This window comes from Terrapene carolina, unplaced genomic scaffold, assembly GCF_002925995.2.
Source record: "Terrapene carolina triunguis isolate 2854851 unplaced genomic scaffold, T_m_triunguis-2.0 Scaffold408, whole genome shotgun sequence".
NCBI classification, from domain to species: domain Eukaryota; kingdom Metazoa; phylum Chordata; order Testudines; family Emydidae; genus Terrapene; species Terrapene triunguis.
The window spans coordinates 145,684-163,754 of NW_020664759.1; the positions used below are offsets into that span (position 1 = coordinate 145,684).

At 54.8% G+C, this 18,071-nt stretch overlaps 1 protein-coding gene across 1 annotated transcript in view; it reads left to right on the forward strand.

Moving 5' to 3' along the window:
• The window catches only part of LOC115271318 (sialic acid-binding Ig-like lectin 15), a 5,993-nt gene extending 703 nt beyond the window's left edge, over positions 1-5,290 (forward strand). Inside the window, exons 2-4 of the mRNA XM_029912990.1 lie at positions 2,680-3,075; positions 3,605-3,952; positions 5,265-5,290. Of these exons, the coding sequence (XP_029768850.1) occupies positions 2,680-3,075; positions 3,605-3,952; positions 5,265-5,290 (770 nt within the window). The remainder of the gene's footprint in view (positions 1-2,679; positions 3,076-3,604; positions 3,953-5,264) is intronic.
• Positions 5,291-18,071: the final 12,781 nt, after the last annotated feature.

An 18,071-nucleotide genomic window follows, 5' to 3' on the forward strand; every position in this document is an offset into this window, starting at 1 on the left:
GACCCGCTGCCTCTGGCTCTGGGGTCTGCTCAGAGGTGGGTCTGGCTGGTCCCCGTTCTGCCCCCGGGGGGGTGCAGGCAGGTCAGTGCTGTGGGTGAGGCTGGTGGTGGGGAGCGAGGTAGGGTCTGGGGCAGTTCCAAGGTGCCCAGGGCAGGTGGCTCCTCTGGACGGGGCGGGATGACGGGGCCTTGTGCACACGCAGGACATGAGGGTGCAAATTCGCACGCACGCTGGGGCAGGGGCGGAAGGGGCCTAGTGCAAGTAGCGCAGGCCTGACTGGTGCTCGGTCCAGCGCCCCTCGCAATGGGGGCTGGGCCAGGCCGGGCCCTGCGACTTGGAATGAGGCTCCTTGTGCTTCTCTCTCCACCTCCCCCAGCCTCGGCTGAATTCGCATCCGTCTGCAGCTTGTCTCTGCCGAGGTGGCTCTGGCCGGGGGTTTACACTGTGTGGCTCCGCATTGTCTCTGGATTTGTACTGGGTCTCCTTGCAAAAGTCCAGTCTCGTCAACTCCTCTGTCGAGTTCCTCCACCTTTCTCACTAGGCCCATCATGGCTGCGGCTGAGAAGGTTGTTGGGCTTTGATCCTTTCACCATGTGCACGGTGAATGCGCCGCCTTTGTCTCTGTAAGTTATCTCTGTGGTGAAGTGGCCCCTGCAGATCAGAAACCCTCCAGGGCTAGTCAGAGCTGGGCCAGGGGACGTCAGCTCTGGGAAGGTTGAAGGTGATTGTAAGTCCCCTATGAGAGCAATGTGACATCAGCTCCTGAGTCACTGTTAACGGTAATAGTCTTGCCAGGATGTCACAGAGTCACAGACCAGATGCTCTGGGACTGCTGTGTATGAATCCAGCCAGGACTCTGGGGCAGTGTCACTCCCCTCAGGGCACACAATCCAGGGCAAAAATCCTCCTCCGCTATGGCCTTCCTGGGTCTGACCTCGGAGCATTCAGCACCCCTGTCCTCACCGTGTGCATCCCGCAGCGGGTCTGCCCGGGCGGGGTCCTGGGGAAGCCAGAGGGCCCTGCACCCAACTCCGCAGTCAGACGTGACTCTCAGCCAGTGTAAAATGGAAGGTTCATTAGTCGACAGGAACACAGCTTGGAACAGAACTTGTTAGCACAGAAATCAGTGACTTTCAGCCAAGTCCCTCTGGGGGAACCCCGGGCCAGACGCCCTGGACTCCCCCTTCTCCGAATCCCCCACCGCAGACTGAACAGGACCCAGCTGCCTGGCCTCGGACATGCATGTTGCCCATCCTCTGATCTTTGTCTGGCTTCCCGGGCAAAGTGTCACCTGGTCCATCCCCCTCCTGGTTCTCAGGTGACGAAGGGCATCGGCCATTGCTTACGTGGAGGCAGCTGGGCAGCCTCACCTGCCCCCAAGGGCCACAGCAAAAGTCACACACCCTTATTCCCACCACCTAGGCATTGGTGCAGTACACTGGGAAACCGAGGCACACACAGTAGTCATACAAGATAGTAAGACTCACATACAACATAACAAGGGAAAACCTCACTTCGTCACATCAGAATATTCAGTTTCACTCTCCAGGCAGGCTCGGTGTCATCACAAGTGATAGATCCCAGAAACAACAGCTCTTGATTGCCAGTAATACCAGCCAGCTCCCTGACGGCTTTGGTGTGGGAAACAGCTGGAGAACGTCCATATTTCATGCGTTTATTACACTGTGTGCCTGTGGTTGGACATGCATCATCTCTTGGGACATGACTGTTTCCATCCCTTGTGCACATAAGCTGGAATTTGTCCCTTTTAGTCAGGGAAGTTCTCTCTCCTTTCCTCTGGGGTTTTTATGATAATGACCTTTTACAAGTGTCTGTTTACAGTTTCTAAGCTAGTTTCAGGTGTTTCAAGTCGCTCCTACCTTTTGTTCTGTTGTTGGACTAGTTCAGACTGCTTTGCTATCTGTACAGCTGTGGCTAGGTTTAAATCTCTGTTCAGCTGTCGCTGCTGTGAAAGGTTTTTATCCGTTAACACAGTAACCAGCCTGTCTCCGATATTGTCATGTTCTGCATCCCCAAATCAGTTTTCAGCCAATGCACGCAGAGCTCTTATAAAACGGTCAACATTTTCCCCTGCTCCTTGAATTCTCTGGTGAAAACACACTCTTTCATGGACCTCATTTCTCTGCAGTATAAAGTGCGCATCAAACACAGCCAGAACCCTTTCCTAGCCATCTTTGTGACTGTCTTCAGTAAAGTCAAAGGATTTAACTATCTGCTCTGCCTGCTTCCCCGTAGCACACATTAAAGTTGATACTGGTGTATCTCCGGTGTCTTTGTGGAGTTTGTTTGCAATTCAAACCCTTGCAAAATACTGATCTCAAAGCCGAAGTTCTCTGGGTCATTGGCGAGTGGCACGTTGATTAGATCCTGCAACGTTTGTTGCTTTGTTCCTTCTGTTCGCAACCTCGCTTGTTGTTTTCTTTCCATCTCTGGTCTGAGTTTACTCCTGACACCATGTTCGTCTGTGCCAGATACGGGCTGGCTACAGAGCTTCCTTTCCAGAGAGACCCACCAGATGTGTTGATCGTAAGATCTCTAATGCTCTGATAGGTAGGGCCCAGGTTAGCTTAGACAAGGTGTGTTACACTCAGCGCCCCCGAGTGGCTGATCGGTGTAATACAGTTCACGGCCCATTACACCTTCTGCCTCTGTCTCTAGGGGGCGCGCTGCGGGGCGGCTGGGCACAGACTGGCTGGTCCATGTATGTCCCCCCACGGATAACGGGGCTGAGAGGAGATTCCATTGTGCTGCCCTGCACCTTCGCACACCCGATCCCCGACTACACGGGTGACATCCAGGTGATCTGGAAGCCCGATATTTTCCAATGCATGGTGAGCAACAGCACCCAGACTGGCAGCTTCAATAACTGCACGACGGGGCAGGGGCCGAGTGGGCGCTACCGCCTGGCCGGGGACCCCCGACGGCACAACCTCTCCCTGCACATCGCAGGGCTGCGCTACAAGGACAGCAGACAGTACATGTGCCGCGTGGTGCTCCTTGAAGATCCGAAATGGGCCTTCGAGGACAAGACTGGGATAACGCTCAGCGTGGAAGGTACCGTGCCCAGGGTCAGGGGCTGAGCCCTCGGAGCCCGTCTAGGCAATCCCGGAGTCACGCACTCTCTGCCAGCCAGGGCCCTGCTGCTGGCCGCAGCCTGGTGCAGGCGGGGGAGGGATGTATGTGGTGCAGGGGGCCCTGGGCTCCGTTCGCTCCTAGAGCTGGGGCTGCTCCCCTCTGAGAATGGCCCCGTGCAGAGCCCCCATGGCCTGGAGCCATCCGCGGGCAGAGCACAGCATGGAGCTGTGTGAGGGCCCCACCCTCCTGTCCCCTGCCTGCTGTGGGGCCAGACCGGCAGCTTCCCTGGCACCTGCCCCCCGTGCCCCTGTGCTGCGTGCCCGGGCAGGGCCTGCCCAGGGGATTGCTCTCTGCCATGGCTCAGCCACCCTGGGAGGCCCAAGGCCTTTTCCCTGCCCCAGTGGGGGTGTCTCCGTAGTGCCCAGCCCCAAAGCAGATGGGGGGGGTGATCCCAGCCCCCCATGGGCTGCCTGCTCCCCCATCAGTGCCTCTTCTCCTCTCCCCACAGCGCGACCCAGCATCCTCAACCTCACGCTGCTCCCCGGGCCCCTCCCTGTGCGGGTGGCCTGCACGGCCGAGGGGATCCCCGTGCCCAACATCACATGGCTGGGGCCGGCGGGGATCGAGGTGGGGCAGCTGCAGGACACCCATGGGCTCTGGAACCAGACGACGCAGGTGGTGTCAGTGAGCCGGATCGGGACCTACACCTGCCGGGCGGAGAACGTGCATGGCCGGGCTGAGAGCTCGGTGCCCGTGGGGCCCACGGGGCCGCCCCTGCTGCTCATCATCATCCTCCCAGCAGCCCTGCTCCTGCTCACCGCCCTCCTGCTGCTCGTCCTCTGCTGCCGATGGAAAGGTAGGGGCGAGGCGCACCCGGGGCAGCCCCCGCCCGCCTGGCACTGCAGCAGCCCCCTCAGCGGGCCCGGGCCAGGGCAGGCGTCGGCTGGAGTGGCTGCAGCGAGGGCCTCAGCTCAGCGCCACCCCCAGAGCCCCCAGCAAACCAGGCCACTCTGCAGTGAAGCCCTCCCTCCGCCCCACGGTGCACTGCCCACGCAGGGCGACTCCCGGCAGCCCCGCCCACAGCGCAGAACCCGACGGGCGCTGCAGGTGCCTGGGGGCTGAGTGGGGAGGGGGTCCCGACGGCACTGCGGGGGTCCCAGGGCTGAGTGGGGAGGGGTCCCGATGGCGCTGCGGGGGTCCCAGGGCTGAGTGGGGAGGGGGTCCCGATGGGTGCTGCGGGGGTCCCAGGGCTGAGTGGGGAGGGGTCCCGACGGCTCTGCGGGGGTCCCAGGGCTGAGTGGGGAGGGGTCCCAATGGCGCTGCGGGGGTCCCAGGGCTGAGTGGGGAGGGGTTCCCGACGGCGCTGCGGGGGTCCCAGGGCTGAGTGGGGAGGGGTCCCGATGGGTGCTGCGGGCGTCCCAGGGCTGAGTGGGGAGGGGGTCCCGACGGCGCTGCGGGGTCCCAGGGCTGAGTGGGGAGGGGTCCCAATGGCGCTGCGGGGGTCCCAGGGCTGAGTGGGGAGGGGTCCCAATGGCGCTGCGGGGGTCCCAGGGCTGAGTGGGGAGGGGTTCCCGACGGCGCTGCGGGGGTCCCAGGGCTGAGTGGGGAGGGGTCCCGATGGGTGCTGCGGGCGTCCCAGGGCTGAGTGGGGAGGGGGTCCCGACGGCGCTGCGGGGTCCCAGGGCTGAGTGGGGAGGGGTCCCAATGGCGCTGTGGGGGTCCCAGGGCTGAGTGGGGAGGGGGTCCAGACGGGCGCTGTGGGGGTTCCAGGGCTGAGTGGGGAGGGAGTCCCGACGGGTGCTGTGGGGGTCCCAGGGCTGAGTGGGGAGGGGGTCCCGACGGCGCTGCGGGGGTCCCAGGGCTGAGTGGGGAGGGGTCCCGATGGCACTGCAGGGGTCCCAGGGCTGAGTGGGGAGGGGGTCCCGACGGGTGCTGTGGGAGTCCCAGGGCTGAGGTACGGGGCTCCCTCCCACAGCTACCCCCTGTGCCCCGGTGCTGTGGGGTGGGGGCAGATCCCTGGCACTGCCCCTTGCTCACAGCCATGTTTCCATGGCACCGGTCTCTGCAGTGCCGTGGGCTCCAGAACAGTGGGGTGGGCAGGGGGTGCAGGACGGGGCCCAGGCTGGCACCGGCACCATCTCTGACGTCTCCATCTTGTTCTCTTACAGGCCAGTGCCGGGTCCTGGGGAGGTGAGTGTCCTCACGGTGCCTGTGTGTGTCAGTGGGTGTGCAAGGGCCGCGGGTGTGTCTAGGCAGGTGTGTCCGTGGGCTGTGTCTTGGTCGGTGTCCGAGGACATAGTGTGCATAGTGGGTGGGTGTGCAAGGCCTGCATGTGTGTGCCTGGGCGGGTGTGTGAGAGCAGGGTGTGTGTGTGTGTGTGTGTGTGGGTGGGTCAGTGTGCAAGGGCAGGATTTGTGTCAATGGGGTTGTGTCTAGGTGGGTGTGTGAGGGCTGGGGGTGCATAGTAGGCAGGTGTGCAAGGCCTGGGAGAGAGTGTCAGGGGGTGGGTGTGCAAAGGCAGGGGCTGTGTCTGGGCAGGTGTGTCTAGACAAGTGTGTGAGGACAGGCTGTATGGAGTGTGTGTGTGTGAGGCCTGAGTGTGTGTCTCAGTGGGTGGGTGTGCTAGGACAGGGGGTGTCAGTAGGTGCCTGGGTCAGTGAGTGGTTGTGTGTGGGCACGTGCATATGGGTAGGTGTATCTGGGCAGGTGTATCTGGGCAGGCATGCAAGGGCAGGGTGCATGTCTGGGTGCCTGTGCGAGAGCAGAGCGTATCAGTGGATGTTTGTGTGTGTGTCTCGGCAGGTGTGCGAGGACAGGGGGTGTCAGCAGGTGTCTGTGTCAGTAGGTGGTTGTGTGTGGGAAGTGCATATTGGTAGGTGTGTCTGGGTGGGTATGTGAGGCCACGGTGTGTGTGTGGGCAGGTGTGCGAGGAAAGGGTGTGTATCTGGGTGCATGTGTGAGGACAGGGGGTATAAGTGGGTGGTTGTGTGTGTCTGGGTGGGTGTGCAAGGGCAGGTGTGTCTGGGTGGGTGTGCAAGAACAGAGGGTGTGTGTGTGTGTGTGTAAGGGAATAGTGTGTGTGTTCATGGGTGTGCGAGGGCAGGTTGTGTGTGAGAGCGGGTGTGTGAGGTCAGAGGGTGTCAAAGGGTGGTTGTGTGTGTCTGGGCGGGTATGCAGGGGCAGAGGGTGTGTCTGGGTGTAAGTGTAAGGGAAGGGTGTGAGTGTGAGCGGGTGTGTGAGGGCAGGGGGTGTCAATGGGTGGTTGTGTGTGTCTGGATGCATGGGTATGCAGGGGTAGAGGGTGTGTCTGGGTGGGCGTGCAAGGGCAAGGTGTGAGCGTGAGCGGGTGTGTGAGAACAGAGTGTGTGAGATTCATAGATTCATAGATTCTAGGACTGGAAGGGACCTCGAGAGGTCATCGAGTCCAGTCCCCTGCCCGCATGGCAGGACCAAATACTGTCTAGACCATCCCTGATAGACATTTATCTAAACTACTCTTAAATATCTCCAGAGATGGAGATTCCACAACCTCCCTAGGCAATTTATTCCAGTGTTTAACCACCCTGACAGTTAGGAACTTTTTCCTAATGTCCAACCTAGACCTCCCTTGCTGCAGTTTAAGCCCATTGCTTCTTGTTCTATCCTCAGAGGCTAAGGTGAACAAGTTTTCTCCCTCCTCCTTATGACACCCTTTTAGATACCTGAAAACTGCTATCATGTCCCCTCTCAGTCTTCTCTTTTCCAAACTAAACAAACCCAATTCTTTCAGCCTTCCTTCATAGGTCATGTTCTCAAGACCTTTAATCATTCTTGTTGCTCTTCTCTGGACCCTTTCCAATTTCTCCACATCTTTCTTGAAATGCGGTGCCCAGAACTGGACACAATACTCCAGCTGAGGCCTAACCAGCGCAGAGTAGAGCGAAGAATGACTTCTCGTGTCTTGCTCACAACACACCTGTTAATACATCCCAGAATCATGTTTGCTTTTTTTGCAACAGCATCACACTGTTAACTCATATTTAGCTTGTGGTCCACTATAACCCCTAGATCCCTTTCTGCCGTACTCCTTCCTAGACAGTCTCTTCCCATTCTGTATGTGTGAAACTGATTTTTTCTTCCTAAATGGAGCACTTTGCATTTGTCTTTGTTAAACTTCATCCTGTTTAACTCAGACCATTTCTCCAATTTGTCCAGATCATTTTGAATTATGACCCTGTCCTCCAAAGCAGTTGCAATCCCTCCCAGTTTGGTATCATCCGCAAACTTAATAATCGTACTTTCTATACCAATATCTAAGTTGTTAATGAAGATATTGAACAGCGCCGGTCCCAAAACAGACCCCTGCGGAACCCCACTCGTTATGCCTTTCCAGCAGGATTGGGAACCATTAATAACAACTCTCTGAGTACGGTTATCCAGCCAGTTATACCCACCTTATAGTAGCCCCATCTAAATTGTATTTGCCTAGTTTATCGATAAGAATATCATGCGAGACCGTATCAAATGCCTTACTAAAGTCTAGGTATACCACATCCACAGCTTCTCCCTTGTCCACAAGACTCGTTATCCTATCGAAGAAAGCTATCAGATTGGTTTGACATGATTTGTTCTTTACAAATCCATGCTGGCTGTTCCCTATCACCTTACCACCTTCCAAGTGTTTGCAGATGATTCCTTTAATTACTTGCTCCGTTATCTTCCCTGGCACAGAAGTTAAACTAACTGGTCTGTAGTTTCCTGGGTTGTTTTTATTTCCCTTTTTATAGATGGGCACTATATTTGCCCTTTTCCAGTCTTCTGGAATCTCTCCCGTCTCCCATGATTTTCCAAAGATAATAGCTAGAGGCTCAGATACCTCCTCTATTAGCTCCTTGAGTATTCTAGGATGCATTTCATCAGGCCCTGGTGACTTGCAGGCATCTAACTTTTCTAAGTGATTTTTAACTTGTTCTTTTTTTATTTTATCTGCTAAACCTACCCCCTTCCCATTAGCATTCACTAGGTTAGGCATTCCTTCAGACTTCTCGGTGAAGACCGAAACAAAGAAGTCATTAAGCATCTCTGCCATTTCCAAGTTTCCTGTTACTGTTTCTCCCTCTTCACTAAGCAGTGGGCCTACCCTCATAGACTTTAAGGTCAGAAGGGACCAATATGGTCATCTAGTCTGACCTCCCGCATGATGCAGGCCACAAAAACTGACCCCCCCACTTTCCCTTAACTCTGCTGTTGAAGTCCTGAGATCGTGATCTAAAGACTTCAAGTCGCAGAGAATCTTCCAGCTTGCGACCCCTGCCCTATGCTGCGGAGGAAGGCGAAAAACCTCCAGGGCCACTGCCAATCTACCCTGGAGGAAAATTCCTTCCCGACCCCAAATATGGCGATCAGCAGAACCCCGAGCATACAGGCAAGATTCTCTAGCCAGACCCTCATTTTACCAGCGATGGCTGTTATTGCCTAATTGATTAGAATCCCGTAATCCCATCAAACCATTCCCTCCATAAACTTATCTAGCCTAATCTTGAAGCCAGAGAGGTCTTTCGCCCCCACCGTTTCCCTCGGAAGGCTGTTCCAAAATTTCACCCCTCTGACGGTTAGAAACCTTCGTCTAATTTCAAGCCTAAATTTCCCCACGGCCAGTTTATATCCATTCGTTCTCGTGTCCACATTAGCACTGAGCTGAAATAATTCCTCTCCCTCCCTGGTATTTATCCCTTTGATATATTTAAAGAGAGCAATCATATCCCCCCTCAGCCTTCTTTTGGTTAGGCTGAACAAACCAAGCTCCTCGAGTCTCCTTTCATAGGAAAGGTTTTCCATTCCTCGGATCATCCTAGTTGCCCTTCTCTGCACCCGTTCCAGTTTCAGTTCATCCCTTTTAAACATAGGAGACCAGAACTGCACACAGTACTCCAAGTGAGGTCTCACCAGCGCTTTGTATAACGGAAGCAGCACCTCCCTGTCCCTACTAGAAATACCTCGCCTTATGCATCCCAAGATCGCATTAGCTTTTTTCACAGCCACGTCGCATTGCCGACTCATAGTCATCCTGCGATCAACCAGGACTCCGAGGTCCTTCTCCTCCTCAGTCACTTCTAACCTATGCGTCCCTAGCTTATAACTGAAATTCTTATTAGTCATCCCTAAATGCATCACCTTACACTTCTCACTATTAAATCTCATCCTATTACTATTACTCCAATTTACAAGGTCATCCAAGTCTCCCTGCAGAATATCCCGATCCTTCTCCGAGTTGGCAATGCCTCCCAACTTTGTGTCATCCGCAAACTTTATCAGCCCACTCCTACATTTGGTTCCGAGGTCAGTAATGAATAGATTAAATAAAATCGGACCCAGAACCGATCCTTGAGGAACCCCACTGGTGACCTCCCTCCAATCTGACAGTTCACCTTTCAGTACTACCCGCTGCAGTCTCCCCTTTAACCAGTTCCTTATCCACGTCTGGATTTTCCTATCGATCCCCATCTTATCCAATTTAACCAATAATTCCTCATGCGGAACTGTATCAAACGCTTTACTAAAATCGAGGTATATTAGATCCACCGCATTTCCTTTATCTAGAAGGTCTGTTACTTTCTCAAAGAAGGAGATCAGGTTGGTTTGGCACGACCTGCCTTTCGTAAACCCATGTTGTAATCTGTCCCAGTTGCCATTCACCTCCAGGTCCTTGACTACTTTCTCCTTCAAAATTTTTTCCAAGATCTTACATACTACAGAAGTTAAACTAACAGGCCTGTAGTTACCCGGGTCACTTTTTTTCCCCTTCTTGAAAATAGGAACCACATTAGCTATTCTCCAGTCCAACGGTACCACCCCCGAGTTTACAGATTCATTAAAAATTGTCCCCAAGGGGCTCGCAATTTCTCGCGCCAGTTCCTTCAATATTCTAGGATGAAGATCATCCGGTCCGCCCGATTTAGTCCCGTTTAGCTGGTCAAGTTTGGCTTCCACCTCTGATACTGTAATGTCTATCCCCCCTCCTACATTCCCCTCTGTCCTACTCCCTCTATTCCTAAACCCTTCATTAGCCTTATTAAAGACCGAAGCAAAATATTCATTTAGATATTGTGCCATGCCTAGATTATTCTTAATCTCCACTCCATCCACATTCTTCAGCGGTCCCACTTCCTCTTTCTTTGTTTTCTTCCTATTTATATGGCTATAAAACCTCTTACTATTGGATTTAATTCCCCTCGCAAGGTCCAACTCTACACGGCTTTTGGCCTTTCTCACCGCATCCCTACATGCTCTAAACTCACTAAGGTAGGTTTCCTTGCTGATCTCTCCCTTCTTCCATTCTCTGTACGCTTTCTGTTTTTTCTTAATCGCCCCTTTGAGACTCCCGCTCATCCAGCTAGGTCTAAATCTCCTGCCCACTAATCGTTTTCCCTTTCTTGGGATACAGGCCTCAGATATTTCGTGCAACTTCTGCTTGAAATAATCCCAGGCGTCATCTGCCTTTAAATCCCTAAGTATGTTAGCCCAATCCACTTCCCTAAGTAGTTGCCTTAATTTATTAAAGTTGGCCTTTTTGAAATTGTAAACCTTAGTTACAGTATCATTTCTGTTAATCCTTCCATTTAGTTTAAACCGAATTAGCTCATGGTCACTCGAGCCAAGGTTGTCCCCTACGACCATTTCCTCAACGAGGTCCTCACTACTCACCAGCACTAAATCTAAAATGGCATCCCCCCTCGTTGGTTCAGTTACTACTTGATGAAGGAATTCATCTGCTAGCATGTCTAAGAACATCTGAGCCCTGTTATTGTTACTAGCATTTGTTACCCAATCTATATCTGGGAAATTAAAGTCCCCCATGATGACACAGTTCTTATCAGTTTTTACTTCCCTAAAAACATTTAGTAGTTCTCTGTCCGCCTCCAGGCTAGATCCCGGCGGTCTATAGCACACCCCAAGCACTATCTCGGGGGAGGCTCTTGTAGTTCTTTTATGCAGTGTAATTGTTGCCCATACAGACTCTGTCTTATCCATTCCATCACTTATTATTTCTTTACATTTTAGCTCATTATTGACATGTAAAGCCACTCCCCCACCTTTGCCTTTTTTCCGGTCATTCCTAAACAGCACATACCCTTCCATACCTGTACTCCAGTCATGACTACCGTTCCACCACGTTTCGGTTATTCCAACGATATCAGGTTTCATTTCTTGGACCAGGAGCTCCAATTCCTCCATTTTGTTACCTAGGCTTCTCGCATTGGTGTATAAACATCTTACCGTATGCTGTCTATCCTTTCTCCCATTAGTTATGCAATTTGGAATGGACCCCATTCTGTCCATCCGCCCCCTCTTTCTTATGTCCAATTCCCTACCCCTACCTATGTCTGTGCTTATCTCCTCACACTCCTTTTCAGTGTTGGAATCTGGCGTGGAGATTAACTGAACATCTCCCAACCGTCTCCCCCAAGTTCCTAGTTTAAAGCCCTTTTAATGAGATGAGCCAGCCTCCCTCCCAGAAGTCTATTCCCTTCCCTACTCAGGTGAAGTCCATCCCGCGAGAACAGCTGTCTATCCCCGAAAGCCTCCCAGTGGCCATACATCCCAAAGCCCTCCTTATAGCACCACTCCCTTAGCCAGCTATTTATCCTCACAATTCTGTCAGCCCTTTGCTGTCCTTCTCTAGGAACAGGCAGAATCCCACTAAAGATAATCTGAGCCTCCACTTCCTTAAGTGTCTTCCCCAGTCTGGCGTAATCTCCCTTAATTCTCTCTAGCGAGAACCTAGCCGTGTCGTTCGTTCCTACGTGAAGGATGTTCAAAGGGTTACCTGCTCCTTTTAGGATCCTTTTCAACCGCAGGTCCACATCCCTTATCTTAGCGCCCGGCAGACAGCACACCCTTCTGTTTTCAGGGTCTGCCCTGGTCACAGGCCTGTCCAACCTCCTCAGCAAGGAGTCTCCAATCACATAAACCTGCCTTTGTCTGGTGACAGTACTCTGTACAAATCTATCCCCTGTTCCCTGTAGTCGTACCTCTTGTGTCTCTCTATTTTCCCTTGTAGTCCCCCTAGTGCCATCCTCTATCCTACTGGGGCCCGGTATTGGTGCCGTCTCCATCAACTCCTGCCCTCTCTCTATCGGACTAGCCGCTCTTCTCTTCTTTCTCTGCCTCCCACCATCAGTTACCACCTGCTGCCTGTCTTCCTCGTTATCTAAACACTCAAACCTGTTCCTGAGTTCTATTCCCCCCTCACTAGCCCTCCTTTTCCTTGGCCTGCTCCTCACAGTCACATGCTTCCACTGATCTTGCTCTGCCCCTGGCCTTCCCTCCTCACAGACCATAGCCTGTGCTTCCACCTGCACCCCTGAGCATTCCCCTTCTGCCACACCCAGCTTCTGCCTGTCTTTGGTCTTCCTCTTGCTTCTAATGTATTGATAAAAAGTCTTCTTGTTCCCCTTTATTCCCGTAGCTAGTTTGAGCTCATTTTGTGCCTTTGCCTTTCTAATCTTGCCCCTGCATTCCTGTGTTGTTTGCCTATATTCATCCTTTGTAATCTGTCCTAGTTTCCATTTTTTATATGACTCCTTTTTATTTTTTAGATCATGCAAGATCTCGTGGTTAAGCCAAGGTGGTCTTTTGCCACATTTTCTATCTTTCCTAACCAGCGGAATAGCTTGCTTTTGGGCCCTTAATAGTGTCCCTTTGAAAAACTGCCAACTCACCTCAGTTGTTTTTCCCCTCAGTCTTGATTCCCATGGGACCTTACCTATCAGCTCTCTGAGCTTACCAAAATCCGCGGGTATGTGACGGCAGGGGGTGTCAATGGGTAGTTGTGTGTGTCTGGGTGAGTGGGTGTGCAGGGGCAGAGGGAGTGTCTGGGTGTGAGTGTAAGGGAAGGGTGTGAGTGTGAATGGGTGTGTGTAAGGGAAGGGTGTGTGTGAGAGTGGGTATGTGAGGGCAGGGGGTGTCAATGGGTGGTCGTGTGTGTCTGGGCGGGTGTGCAGGGGCAGAGGGTGTGTCTGGGTTGGTGTGCGAGGGCAGGTGTGTGTGAGCGGGTGTGCGAGGGCGGGGGGGGTCTGTGACACCATGTTCTCTGCACCACCCTGTGCCGCTCACCCACTCGTTCCCTCGTGCCCCGCACTGGTGCTGCCCCCACAGACTGCCTCTTCGCACCCCCGATCACAGCAGGGCGGGGGGCTGAGCTGGGGACTTTGCTCTGTTCATGGCTGGAAGGAGACGAAATGCCCCCCCCCCCCGCCCCCAGTGGGCTTGTGGGGCCAGGCCGGTCGGTCTGTCTGGGCTCAGCAGCTGGGCTGGCCTGGTGGCGCCCCAGAGCGTGTGCCAGGGATGGTGCTATGGGGGGCCGGGCTGGGTCTCTCCCTGGGCAGTCGGGCCTAGCTCCCGTGTCTAACCCGCTTCCTTCTCCCAGGGAGCCGGCAGCCCCAGCGGGCCCCACCCAGGATGCACCTTGCACAGGTAGGAGCCGGGCATGGCCCTGGGCCAGCTGCATGGGGCGGGGGCGGGGGGGGCCTCAGGGTAGGTGCAGCACAGGCAGCGTTCCAGGCCAACGGCACCTCGCCATGCCTCTCGTGTGGGCATGTGGGGGGCTGGGGAGGGCATGTGGGACATGGGGGGGGCATACCAAGTATCTGCCAATTCCCCTCCCCCCAGAAGTACCAAAAAATTAGTAACTTTAAAAAAACAAAATATTTTGGCATCAAAACTTGCTGCCTTCCTCCCCCCCCCAATCTGAATGAGCCAGGCAGGCCCATCCCCCTGCACAGCCCCCGACCCCCAGCCCAAGTCGAAAGGGCCTTCACCAAACCCAGCAGGTTTGACCAGCTGCCCCATTGCCATGTGTGTGTCGTGCATCCCTGGGGACTGCATAGAGCCAGGTGTCACCTCCCTGCCGCCCCAGGGTGCAAAGGGCTGCCCAGCCCTGCCCCCCCACCAAATTCAGCCATTCCCTGCCTGTACATGAGAACGGCCAGACTGGGTCAGACCAACAGTCCATCTAGCCCAGTATCCTGTCTGCCGACAGTGGCCAAGGCCAGGTGCCCCAGAGGGAGTGAACAGAACAGGGAATCAGCGAGTGAACCATCCCCTGTCGCCCATTCCCAATTTCACAGCAGTCAGAGGTTTTAGGGACACCCAGAGCATGGGGTTGAATTCCTGACCATCTTGCCTAGTAGCCATTGATGGATCTGTCCTCCAGGAACTTAGTCTTTTATTAACCCAGTTTACATTCGGCCTTCACAACATCCTCTGGCAATGAGTTCCACTGGTTGACCGTGTGAAATATTTCCTTAGGTTTGTTCTAAACCTGCTGCCTACTAATTTCATTGGGTGATCCCTGGGTCTAGTGTTATGAGAAGGAGGAAATAACACTTCCCTACTCACTTTCTCCACATCAGTCATGATTTTATAGACCTCTGTCATATCCCCCCTTAGTCGTCTCATTTCCAAGCTGAAAAGTCCCAGTTTTACTAATCTCTCCTCATACAGAAGAAGTTCCAAACCCCTAATCATTTTTGTTGCCTTTTCTGAACCCTTTCCAATTCCAATATATCTTTTTTGAGATGGGATGACCAGAACTGCACACAGTATTCAAGCTGTGGGCGTACCATGGATTTATACAGAGGCAATATGATATTTTCTGTCTTATTATCTATCCCTTTCTTAATGATTCCCAACATTCTGTTAGCTTTTTTGACTGCCACTGCACATTGAGTGGATGTTTTCAGAGAACTATCCACAAGGACTCCAAGATCTCTCTCTTGAGTGGTAACAGCTAATTTAGACCCCATCATTGTATATGTAGAGTTGGGATTATGTTTTCCAATGTGCATTACTTTGCATTTATCAACATTAAATTTCATCTGCCATTTTGTTGCTGTCACCCAGTTTTGAGAGATCCTTTTGTAGCTCTTCGCAGCCTGCCTGGGACTTAACTATCTTGAGTAGTTTTGTATCATCTGCAAATTTTGCCACCTCATTGTTTACCCCTTTTTCCAGATCGTTTATGAATTGTTTGAACAGCAGGGGTCCCAGTACAGACCCCTGGGGGGCCCTGCTATTTATCTCTCTCCACTGTGAAAACTGTCCATTTTTCCTACCCTTTGTTTCCTGTCCTTTAACCAGTTACCAGTCCCTGAGAGAACCTTCCTCTTATCCCATGACAGCTTCCTTTGCTTAAGAGCCTTTGGTGAGGGACCTTGTCAGAGGCTTTCTCAAAATCCAAGTACACTGTATCGACCCTGGTCCACGTTTGACCCCCTCAGTGAATTGTAATAGCTTGGTGAGGCATGATTTCCCTTCACAAGAACCATGTTGACTCTTCCCCCAACAAATCACGTTCATCTCTGTGTCTGATCATTCCATTCTTTCCTAAAGCTTCAACCAATTTGCCCGGTACTGAAGTCAGGCTTACCGGCCTGTAATTGCCGGGATCACCTCTGGAGCCTTTTAAAAAAGTCATTTGTTACTTTAGCTAACCTCCCGTCATCTGGTACAGAAGCTGATTTAAATGATAGGTTACAAACCACAGTTAGTAGTTCTGCAATTTCACATTTGAGTTTCTTCAGAACTCTTGGGTGATACCACCAGGTCCTGGTGACTTGTTGCTGTTTAATTTATCCATTTGTTCCAAAACCTCCTCTACTGACACCTCAGTCTGGGACAGTGCCTCAGATTTGTTACCTAAAGAATGGCTCAGGTGTGGGAATCTCCCTCCCATGCTCTGCAGTGGATGCAAAGAATTCCTTCAGCTTCTCCGCAATGGCCTTGTCTTCACTGAGTGCTCCGTTAGCACCTCCAGCGGCCAGGGCCCCACTGATAGTTTGCCAAGCTTCCTGCTTCTGATGTACTTACGAAATTTTCGGCTGTTAGTTTTTGTGTCTTTAGCTCGATGCTCATCACATGCTTTCTTGGCCTCGTTACACTTACACACGTGCCTTCCCGGAGTCCATGCTCCTTTCTCTTTTCCTCGCCAGCAGGAAGGGAGAGCGTAGGGAGCGCTCAGCCTCGTGTGGCCGATACCTGCTCTCCCTGCCAGCCAGCTGCTCACGCCAATGGGCTGCCTCCTGCCCAGGCCCTGCCCCAGCCTGAGCTCAGCTCCGCTGTGCCTCCAGCAGAGAACCCGGACAGCTGCACCTACGCAGATCTGACCTTCCCCAGCGCTGGGGCCGGCAGGAGAGGTGAGTGGACGAGCCGGGCTGGGGAAGGATCCCAGACTATCCCTGCTCCGTGCCAGGCTGCAGGGGATGGTTCCCCACCCAGCCCCGCAGCCCCGTGCTCCATCGGACACAGACCCCCAGCCCAGCCTGCTTCTCCTCCAGCCCCAGACCAGGGCGTGCTGCAGCTGTGCCAACCTGGCACCGGCCCCATGCCCTGCACACCCCTCCCCTGGCTGTGTCAGCGCTGGCCCCTCCTGACCCAGCCATGCACTATCTGTGCCCACGGCCCACGCCCAGAGCACGATCCCTCACTAGGCCAGGGCTGGCAGACACTGGCATGGAGCTGAGCGTGGGGCTGGGTGTTGGAGGGGGATCCCACCTCCCCTGCTGTGCCGGGGCCCAGGCTCTGTGAGCGCGGGGGGCTGGAGGCGCAGCAGCTGGCATGGCAGTGTCTGCTTCTCCTGCAGCAGTGGGCCCCAGGTGGGGGCTCGTTGGGGCAGCATAGCCGTGGGGGGGGGCACCCAGAGGGGGGCAGGGTATGTGGGGCCTTTCCCTGGCGCCCGTCCTGCTAACCGCGGCTCCTCTGCCTCAGGTCCCCAGCCCGCAGCCCAGAGCCCCCCAGCGCCAGCAGAAGGTAAGTGGCGCTTCTGGCCACGCTGGACTGGCCTGGTGGGGGCGCCCGGAGACGAGTGTCCCCCGGGGGGAGAGCCCGGCCAGTGGCCTGGGTCACGCTGAGCCGCCCCCAGGGCCCCACTGCAGGAGAGTCGCTGGTTTCCTGTGGCCCTGCTGGGCGCCGCTCCCTCGCCACGCGTTACCAGCGGGAGCTCTGCCCACCATCCGAACGACCCCACACCCCATGGGGGGAAGGGACACCCACCGCCATCAGGGCCGGCTCCAGGCACCAGCCGAGCAAGCTGGTGCTTGGGGCGGCAGCTTGGAGGAGGCGGCATTCGCCCAACCCTAGGGCGGCACGGCCACTTTTTTGTTGTTGTTGTTGTTGTTGTTTGTTGTTGTGCCGCTCCGGCCGCCCTGTAGGGGGCGGCAGCGTGGAGGACGGGAGCGCCCTGCAGCAAGCCCGGCAGGGCAGCCCGCGTCCTTCCCTCCCGGCCGACCGGAGCAGTGCAGAGCCCTCCCGGCAGGGGGCACGGCGGGAGGGGCCGCGTGGCAGCGCCCCGCTGAAGCCCTGGCCGCCCCCCTTCTCTCTCTCCCCCCGCTCCCTCCCCCTCCCCCCGCTAGCCGGGGCACGTCTGCAGGGCAGGGAGTCCCCCTGCCCCCTGGCTCCGGCCGCGCCGCAGGGTTTTGGGGGTTTTTTTTGCTTTGCCGTTCTGGCCGCCCCGTTGTTTTTTTTGTTGTTGTTTTTTTTTGCTTGGGGTGGCCAAAAAGCCAGAGCCGGCCCCTGACCGCCATGGCCTGACAGACGCCTCCTTCCCCACACCACAGGCCTGGTGGGAGGCAGCCCCAGCGAGTCACCCCACGGGGGCGGGGGAAGCTGTGGTTCAGCGTTGCTGTGTGCTTATTAAACACCAGAGGCGGCTGGATGAGGGATCCCTGTATAAACAACCCCTGTGCCCCACCCCAGAGGGGCCGTATCTCCACACTGGGCGAGCGGTCCCTGTATAAACAGCCTGTGTCCCACCCCAGAGGGGCCGCATCTCCGCACTGGGCGAGGGGTCCCTGTATAAACAGCCCCTGGTGTCCCACCCCAGAGGGGCCGCATCTCCGCACCGGGTGAGGGGTCCCTGTATAAACAACCCCTGTGCCCCACCCCAGAGGCGCCGCATCTCCGCACTGGGCGAGGGGTCCCTGTATAAACAGCCCCTG